We start from the raw sequence: 10,322 nt of genomic DNA on the forward strand, positions 1-10,322 counted from the left end.
CTTAATAATGTTTAATGTTTATATTACATTGAGTACAAATTTGAGCCAAATAACGGGGAAAAGAAGAAAGAGAGAAAATCAAGACGAAAATGAGGAAGAAATGATAGAAGGTATTTTCAATGTCTTTCTCTCACCTTATGTGTTTCTATCACAGGATATATATTTTTTGATATTCATAATTCAAAGGAAGAATGAAAGAAATATTGTGAAATATTGAAGACTAGGCTAACAGAACAAACATTGAACATAACATTAACTTATGATTCATTGCATCTGCATGATGTACCTTATCTTCTTCTGTAATTGATTTAGTAGGTGATGAGAAATTGTATCATTTGTTAGATAGAGGTTTAAGTTTCGCATCGTATTAGTTGTGTCAGATTTTTTGATACACATATATAATTTTTTTCTTATACGTAGATACAATTGACACTTAATTTTTTAAACTAATAGTGCTTAATTTTTTTTGCACTCCATTATATTGTATCACCCTAAACTAAATATACAGATATAATAAGTATCAATTTTTGTGATAAGTGTTTGAAATAGTATAACCCATAAAAAAAATATACAAATACATTTACTAGAAAAGGGGATCGTATTATATCTAGGTTTAAGTTGAGCATATATATATATTATCCCCATGTTGTTTCAGTGGATAATCTTTCTAAAAGACTGAAATTTCAAAGCAAACTATTGAGGAAGACTAGTTTAAGTGAGGACTATTGGATCAGTCATACTAGGGCATGTGAGATGGAGAGAAGCCATTCGGTTTGTTATGATTGAATTAAAAATTGCCTGGATCTGGTCTACATTTTTGCAATCTAATGAGGAAACAATGGTGTGAAAATAACATACCGCAGATGCATTATGTTGTATATTTAAGGTATTTTAAAGAATTTTTATGTTTATATATTTATTTTGAATGTCCTGAATATAAGATTAGAGGTTGGTTTAGTTGTTGAGGGATTCAAACCTCAAATCTTAAGCACTGCTCTTTTTTTTCGAACCCCCTTAATGAAAATCCTGGATCCGCCACTAGTTGGAGAACCCAAATTAATGTAAGTTTCTCACTTTTTTGGATGTGTAAGCATGAATGAGTCTAATTCCTTTGACACAATTTGTTTTTTAAATTAGTAATATTGTGTTTCTTCTTTCAACTATCGCACACTAAATTGTATTATATACATTTTTAACAAGTTTGTTCTATCATCTTAAATTGCAGTTTAGATATAAGTTTGTTGCAGCTAGCTGCTGACTGTTGTGCATTCTTATTTACCAGAAAATGGTAAATAAAATTGTTTTCTACAGGTTCTACACTAGTAGAGACAAAAAAATATTTAAAATAGCATTGTGTATGAAGACTGGAAATGTAAATGTGCTCTATAAATTGAGACCGAGGGAATAATATCTTTTTCTTTTTCTAATTTTGAAAAATTGATGGGCTGAAATTATTGAGAAAATTGAGGCAGTATAGACTGTTCAAACAATGAAGGAAAACAAAAGAATTAGAGAAAAGCTTAATTGAGTTTTCATTCTCTTAAACAAAAAATTCATATAAGGAAACCAATAAAATGAAACTTCAATATTATTTCCATCAATGAATATATAAATGATATATATTTTTTGATAAAAAATGGATATATTATATATAGTTAAGCGGAAGTTACATTGTTGCTACTAGTACTAGAGATTACAGATAGATTCCCAAAACGGGCTAACTTATTACATGTAGACCATACTACTAGTTTAGTGGATAGAGCTCCAACTTGGTATGCTTTGATGAGGCTTGCTTCTACAGCTTCAGGAGGAGTTAACAAAAAGTGTGGCATTTTGGTCATTATTAGCTTGGAACCTAATCTTCAAAAAACGTTTGCTACTTTTTTAGCTTGGCAAAAGCTATGGTGGACCACTTGACTCGCCAACTTCTTCATAGTTAACCTGCAAATTGCAGTTATACAATTATAAGTTGCTTGAGGATGTTCTAAGTATTCTAAGATGTCAGTCATGTCCGTTTCAGTTTCTAAGGGTAGGAGATTATGAGCATCGACCATATTTAGGCCAGTGACAAAAGCTTCCAGCTCTGTCATGATATTATTATGCCCGTATCACCCTTTGTAGAATCCCCCAATCCAGTTACCACATACATCAGTTATGAGACCACAAGTTCGCGTCTTCTTTTGTTCTTAGAGAAGGAACCATCAGTTTTTATTTTGTATGAACCGTTCAGGGGCAGTAACCACTGAATATGAATGGTGGTGGTGGCGATATGGTGAATAAGGGTATGAGTATGTTGCATGTGTTCCGTGGTTCTGTTCCTTACTACAAATTCCAATGGAAAGGCCGAATCGTCATTATGGATATTATCATTCATGTTTAACAATATATTCCATAATGCAAAGAGAAATCAATCTATCCAGTGGTAAGGGTGGTCAGTGTCTGGAGGTTTCAACCTTTTGAGGGCATGTAATTGTGGTCATATTGGGGAGGTAACTGGGAAATATTAATGCCTAAGGCGTACTAGAATTTTTTAGCTATATTACATTGTACGAAGATGTGGGTAATTGATTCGCTATTGAGGTGACATATAGGACACGGAGGGTCAGTATCGATGCCAATGTGGTGAAGGTAAGCGCTAGTTGGGACTCGATCTTGGGAACACAACCACATGAACATTTTTATTTTTGCCAAAGTGTTGAGTTTTAAGATCCAAGAGAACGGAAAGTAATTAACCAGGTGAGAAGCGTTTTGTTTTTTTCTTCCGAAGATATTAAGCCCAGGCCACCATTTTCTATAGGGGATTTCACTTTTTCCCAAGAAATGTAATGGAGCTTTCTCTTGTGGGAAGAAGATCCCCAAATGAAGTCCTGTGGAATTTGGTCAATAGTGTTGCAAGATTTTTTGGGTATGTTAAACTGTTAGTATTAGAATATTTGACGATGCTCACAAACATGCAATCTGGCCCCACAGTTGATCACGTTTATGAAGTCAGTTGGTGAATAATGGTAAAAGTAGTCACTTCTAACACAGTTTGTGGGCACAAGGAACGAGACAATTGTACTCAACCAATCAGAAGACACTAGGTTGTATTTTTCAAAGGATAATATATCTTCAGTGACATGAAACAACCTACTCAAAACATTCAAAGAAAACAACAAGTGTAAACTTTGTCTTTGAAGAACTCAAGCTTTCAGCACACACCTCAAGGGACCTGATAGAGTTATCAAGTGCATCATTTGGTTGTTTGTTACGAAATGCTTGTGATGTGGTAAACTTGTAAGATTTGTTCCAAATGTATAAAGGAACACATTCAGTGTGTGGTAAGTTAACACATGAACATAATTAGAGGTAATTTTGTGGTGTGTGATTGAAGTCTCTATTAATTAGAGTTAGTTAATATAGTGGGCAATAGATGTATTACTTTGGCTCTTATTGTAATATGGTTATTATAGGTTGGGAGACTAAGAGTTTAATCTTTGTATATGCATTTGGAGCCTGTATACACTTGTTGCTTGAAAATAGTGAAAACAGTTAAAAAATCTTGTGACATGTTGCTGTTTTTCTCGCTTGAGCAAGAAGGTTTACACATAAAACTCCCTGTTGTGTTTACTTTATAGTTTAGTCTCTTCTATTGCATTACCAGTGTATCCTCAACGTTGCCCCTTATTACACAGTGGAATATCACATCTCATAAATTGGTATTAGAGCGGTACTTTATATCTTAATAACATCAAGAAAGGATCTTGCAATGATGGCAGCCCCACCAAGCTTAGAAGAAGGACAATCTACTACATGTCTCCCTCGATTTAATAGACAGTACTACATGTAGTGGAAGACTAGAATGCATGATTATACTATAAAAGATGACAATGAACTATAGAAAATAACTTTTGATGGACCTCATGTTCCCATTAAGGATATCAATGAATGAGAGATAACTAGGGTGGTTCCTAAAAACAAAAGAGAATATGACGAAGCTAGAAGAAAGAAAATAACAAAAGAACCATTAGGCCAAGAATATACTGGTTTGTGGAATTGGTGTTCATGAATACAACAGGATCTCAGCATATGAAACAACCAAAGAGATCTAGGACTGTCTGAATATAACCCATGAAGGAAACATCCAGGTGAAAGAATAAAAGATGGACATGCTCACTACTCAATATGAAATGTTAAACATGAAAGAAGGAGAGAACATTAATGAGATGCACACCAGTTTCACTTCCATCACCAATGAGCTCCGATGTCTTAATGAAACTATTCATCCAAGCAAGAAGGTTCGTAAAATTCACCAAGTCCTTCCCAAGTCATGGTAAAGCAAAGTAAATGCTATTACTGAAGCTAGGAACCTGAAGACTCTTACCATGGACGAGTTGATTGAGAATCTTCAAATATACGAACTAAAAAAGCAACAAAAAAATTCCAAAAAGGACTGAAGGAAAGGCAAGTTCTTGGAACTAAAACCATCACCAAGTGACCTATCAAAATATTATGAGGAAATGGCCTATCTTACTATCAGATTTCATAAAATAGTCAAAAAGCATAGAGAGTTTCTGAGGAAGTGAAACTCTAGTCAACAAGCAAATTCCACTGATTTGGGTCACAAGTTGTAACACCTCGTATTCAAAAAGACCAAATAGCAGCTTTCTAGATGTTGCAGGTGCCAAACCACGCCGGCCACCCACGGACTGTCGATAGGACCACGGACGATAGGTGTGGTCCGTGGATAGCCTGCCTAGCTATGGTCTGAGAGCCAATAACTATGGCCAGGCCTATGGACCATAGGTCATACCACGATTCGTTATCTAGGTCTGTGGTTCAAAGCCCCAAATTAGAGTCTCTGATGACCAAATGACGATCCACCAAGACGGGTCGTGGGTCAGACCACGGTCCGTCGACTGGGTCCATTAGTGGTCGCTTGTCACTTAAATTTCAAGGTGAGTTGGGTCTTTTCCTAATTAATTAGTTCCTATACTACGTCATTTTGTCAAGAAATCAAAAGGAAAGCTATAAAAATATCTTGTTTTTCCTTTTTGAGAAATTCAAATCTCTATACATTTACTTTCAACCATGGAAACCATGTTAAATCTACCATATATGTTGACACAATTTTTCTCTGCTAAGATAGAAACAAGATGAATCTCATGATATTCAAGTAGGTTAGTATCACTTTACATCTCGCCGGAATCTACACCAAAAACAATATATAAATCTACCATATATGATTAAGTGCATATTCTCTTGTGTCGTCATTACCTCTATACATAATGAAATAGCAAATTATTGATCATTTGAATGGAAGATTTACAAAACCAACAAACAACAACATACCAAGTGTAATCCCACAAGTGAGTCAGGGAGGGTAGAGTGTACGTAGACCTTAACACTAACTTGAGGGGTAGAGAGGCTATTTCTGATACACACTTGGCTCAAAGAAAAATATATAAAATAGATCCAAGAAAGGGAAGATTTAGAAAACTAACAACAACATCATATCTAGTAAAATCCCACAAGTGAGGTATGGGTAGGGGTATAGTGTCTATAGACCTTACCCTACTTTGGGAGGTAGAGAGGTCATTTCTGACTGACCCTCAACTCAAGGAAAAACATATCAAAGCATATCGAAAAAGGAAAGCTTTACTGAACCATGCTAAAATATCTTAAAGGGAAAGACATGAAAGATCTTACTTTTTCCCTTCAAAGAACTAATCAAATCTCTAAAAATTAACTTTCCTAACCACAAAGCATGTTAAAGAAGAGTACCAAAAAATGTCAGCACAACTAACAGAACTTGATGATCACAAAGCACCGATCAAAGCAAACTTCTAATTGAATCAATCTACAATTATAAGTTGCATCACCTATGGAAATAAGAATTCAACCAAAGAGGAATCACACACATAAATATACTTGAAATTATTGATTGATTCCTTTTTGGTTGAATGCTTGTTTTTATAGGTGATACAACTTATAACTGTAGATTGAGTCACTTAGAATTTTGCTTTGACTGTGCTTTGTGATCATCAGATTTTACTAGTTGTGCTATCATTTTTGGTACTCTTCGTTAACATGTTTTGTGTTTAGGAAAGATATTTTTTAGAGATATAATTAGTTATTTGAAGGGAAAAAGCAAGATCTTTCATGGCTTTCCCTTTAAATTGTTTTGTCATGGTTAGGTAAAATTTCCTTTTTCGATTTGATATGCTTTTCTTTGAGTTGAGGGTCAATGAGAAATGACCTCTCTGCCTCCCAAGGTAGGGTAAAGGTCTATAGACACTCTACCCTCCCCATACCTCACTTGTGGGATTTCGCTGGATATGAAGTTGTTGTTGGTTTTGTAAATCTTCTATTTCTCGATCCGCTTTATATGGTTTTCTTTGAGCCAAGTGTGCATCAGAATTAGTCTCTCTACCTGTCAAGGTAGGGGTAATGTCTACGTACACTCTACCATCCCCAGACTCACTTGTGAGATTACACTATGTATGTTGTTATTTGTTGGTTTTGTAAATCTTCCATTCACATGATCAATAATTTGTTATTTCATGATGTATAAAGGTAATGACGACACAAGAGAATGTGTATTCAATCACAAATGGTTGATTTATATGTTGTTTTTGGTGTAGATTCTGAAGAGATGCAAAGTGATACTGACCTACTTGAATATCATCAGATTCTGCTTGTTTCTATCTCAGGAGAGAAAATTGTGTCAACATTTTCTAGGGACTCTTCTTTAACATGGTTTCCATTGTTGAAAGTTAATGTATAGAGAATTCAATGTTTCTTAAAAAGGAAAAACATGAATTTGTATAGCTTTCCTTTTGATTTCTTGTCCAAGATATATTTTGTCTTAGCACAGTCCCTAGTTTTAAGTGGTTAGATTGTGTTACAAGGGAATATGAGTTTTTCCTTCTATTTTGATAACAAATGTTGGATTGACAAGATTTCTTTCCCATTATGTGGTACAAGGCCATAGATGTTTTTTTGTTTGCATCATTAACAAGAACAAAAGTATATACTCAATGATATATTTTTTTCATATCTTGAGATGAATAGTTTTTTTATTTGTACTCTTTTTTCTTATTACAAAACCTTCAGTTCGATAGAAAAGGTAAAGAATGCAAATGCTCTCATAATATGCTTCGTATCTCTGGGGACTTCTCTAGTAGTGTATCAAATGTATCTTCATGTTTGTTCCTTTTACTAGTCCCTCATTACTTTTCTTAGTATCCATAACTGATTAAAAGAATGCGTGTTGCCGCGATTGTTTTTTATTACTAAGTGTTAGAGGGTACAAAAAATCTTATTTTAGATGCCCGATATTTATGGTAGTTTTTGGTCATATATTGACTCTCCTCCGTTTTCTTAATCCTCTTGTTGAGCTTACCTTTTTCATGTTAAAGCTTTCCTTGTTGATCCAAAAGAAAACGAACATCGATCGGACATGCAATAACCTCTTTCGGACTAAGGAGGATGATAAATTTTTTGAGAATACTCTTGCGACCAACGAGGATATCAACAACCAATTGCAGGAAATGACCAAAGCACTTCCTCGGAGAATGGCGAAATGCAAAACCAGAATTCAAAAGAATATGTAGAATGGTGAAATGGGGCTTCTTGGACAAAATAGGAACACATGTCTGTTTGCAGTACAATTCTTGAGGACGACATTAATAATCTGAATTGATGTTCATTTCATTTCTTGTAATTGATTGCACGTCTTACATTTTTACTAAAATGGAATTTCAAAATTTCTTTTTTCTGAATGACCATGTTGCTGTGCTTCTTAACATCTCATATATTATTATATTTCTAGGTGGATAGAGTACATCTTCATAGGTGTATTTGGTCTTAACTGCATCACCAACATAATACAAAGTATTAATTCCAACTACTGAGATCTACAATATTTTCTGATTAAATATGTAGTTTTTTACTTTTTTTAATTGTCAATGGCTAGGCTTGCTTTCATGAGAAGTGGATGAGTATTTGTAAGACCAAATATTTGTAAGATCATAATTTTGAAATGGATGAGTATTTGTAAGACCAAAACATTGTCCTCTTCAACTTTCTCACAGGCTCCATCTTTGAGCTTAACCTATCTCCCAAATTACTCTTCTCTACTCCTCACCGACCAACATTGCACTTTCACAGAGCCAAAACCCAGAACAATTCGCTTTCGTTTAACCCCATCTCACCCGCCAACTGTTCCATACAATTCCTTAACCAACAACTGTCCTTTGGAACACAATTTTCATTGGGTTTATCTGTAATAACATGCTCCATGAAGCAATTTCATTCTATTCTCGATTGAAACATGTGGTTTCATCTGTATGTGATCAATATACTTATTCCTATGTTATCAAGGCTTGCATGGAGACCAAACATATTCTTTTAGGTAATGTTGTTCATTGAAATATTCTGCATTCTGGGATTTGTCCTAGTAGGATTGTTAGTAATTCTTTGTTGAATTGTACTCTGCTACTTGTCTTACATTGGACAATGGTTCTGGTTGTGATTTAGTTGTAAGGGTGTTTAGAACTATGCATAAAAGAAATGTTGTTGCGTGGAATACTATGTTTTCATGGTATGTGTAAAGGAAGAGGTTTTCAGAAGCAGTGAGGTGTTTTGTTATGATGATGAGATTAGGCATTAAGCCAATTGTTGTTAGTTTTAATAATGTTTTTCTTGCCGATCAATACAATATCATTACTCATACCGAAACTTACAAAGTCATCTTTTTGAAGATCGAAGAAATTCCTGTATCAGAAATAGGGGATTTTAGAGTTGCTGATGTTCTTTATGGATTGCTTGTGAAATTGGGTAATGCATCTGTAAAGGACATGTTTGTTGTTAGTGCTGCCATTCTGAGCTTGGCTGAATTGATTTGGCGACCATAATATTTGAGAAAACTTGTGAAACAAATACAGAGATCTGGAACTCTATGATTAGTCGGTACATTTAGAACAATTTTCATTTTAAAGCAGTTGATCTCTTTCTTGAAGCCGTAGAAGCAGAGGATGTTGGTATTACTGATGATGTGACATTTGTATTTGCTCTTATGGCAACTTCACAGTTGCAGATGCAGGGATTCGCAGGTTATTTCTCTTAATGCTATGATAGCCACATATTCTAGGTGTAACCATGTTGGCAATTCATTTAATGTTTTTAATGGCATGAAGGAAAGAGATATAGTTTCATGGAGCACCATGGTGTCTGCTTTGGTACAAAACGAACTGGATAATGAGGCTTTGATGCTTGTATATGAGATGAAAAAGCTATGGGTTGCAATTGATGATATAACAATTACCATCCTACTTTTTGCGGCATCAAATCTTAGGGACAAGGAAATTGGTAAACAGACCCATGCTATCTTCTGAGGCACAATATTTAATTTGAAGGGATGGAGAGTAACCTGATAGACATGTATGCCAAATCTAATATGATTAGAGAAGTACAAGCAATATTCCAAAGGAATGCTATGATTGCCGGAAACACACAAAATGGATTAATTGAACAATCCTTTGTTGTCTTCAAGGAGATGCTTGAGCAGAATGTGAAGCCAAATGATGTGACCTTAGCTTCAATCCTACCATCATGCAGCCAGTCAGGAAGTATAGCAATAGGCAAGCAACTACATTGTTTTGCAATTCACAATTTATTTGAGAACAATGTTTATGTTGTTTATGCTTTGGTAGACATGTATTCAAAATCAAGAATCATTGATTATGCTGAAAGTGTTTTTTAAAATCTCCTGAGAAGAACTCTGTGACATATACAAATATGAGTTTGGGGTACGGCCTTCATGGGATGGGTAGGAAAGCTATAACAATGTTCTACTATTTGCGGCAGAATAGTTTAGAACCAGATGTTGTTACCTTTGTAGCAGTCCTGTCTACTTGTAACTACACCGGATTGGTTGATTCAGGCCTTCAAATATTAGAGATGATGGGTGAAGAATACGGGATTCAGCTGTCAGCAGAGCACTATGCTTGTGTGGTTGACATGTTAGGAAGAGTTGGACGGTTGGATGAAGCTCATAATTTTGCTAAAAAGTTGGGTGTTGAGTGTAATGTCTTGGGAATATGAGGATCACTCTTTGAAGCCAGCAGACTGCATATAAATTTTTAATTGTGGAAAATTATTTCCAGTAAGCTGCTTGAATTAGAGGGGAGTGATGGAATTTCTGGTTATCATGTTTGCTTTTAAATATATATGCAAAGGAAAGAAACTGGCAGTCTGTAGATAACGTTAGAAGAGGAATGCACAAAATGGGATTGTCAAAGGTGGGATTGTCTAAAGATAAGAAGCATCCTCAGTACTGC

At 34.9% G+C, this 10,322-nt stretch overlaps 1 protein-coding gene across 1 annotated transcript; it reads left to right on the forward strand.

The window, feature by feature from the left end:
• The first annotated feature begins 9,206 nt into the window (after nt 1-9,206).
• On the forward strand, nt 9,207-10,086 carry LOC107063009 (pentatricopeptide repeat-containing protein At3g22150, chloroplastic-like). The gene is made up of 3 exons (XM_015314382.1): nt 9,207-9,351; nt 9,399-9,736; nt 9,850-10,086. Exons 1-3 carry the CDS (start codon nt 9,207-9,209, stop codon nt 10,084-10,086), a joined length of 720 nt encoding a protein of 239 aa, XP_015169868.1.
• Nucleotides 10,087-10,322: the final 236 nt, after the last annotated feature.

The sequence above is a fragment of the Solanum tuberosum genome, unplaced genomic scaffold, assembly GCF_000226075.1.
Source record: "Solanum tuberosum cultivar DM 1-3 516 R44 unplaced genomic scaffold, SolTub_3.0 scf00291, whole genome shotgun sequence".
Classification (NCBI taxonomy): domain Eukaryota; kingdom Viridiplantae; phylum Streptophyta; class Magnoliopsida; order Solanales; family Solanaceae; genus Solanum; species Solanum tuberosum.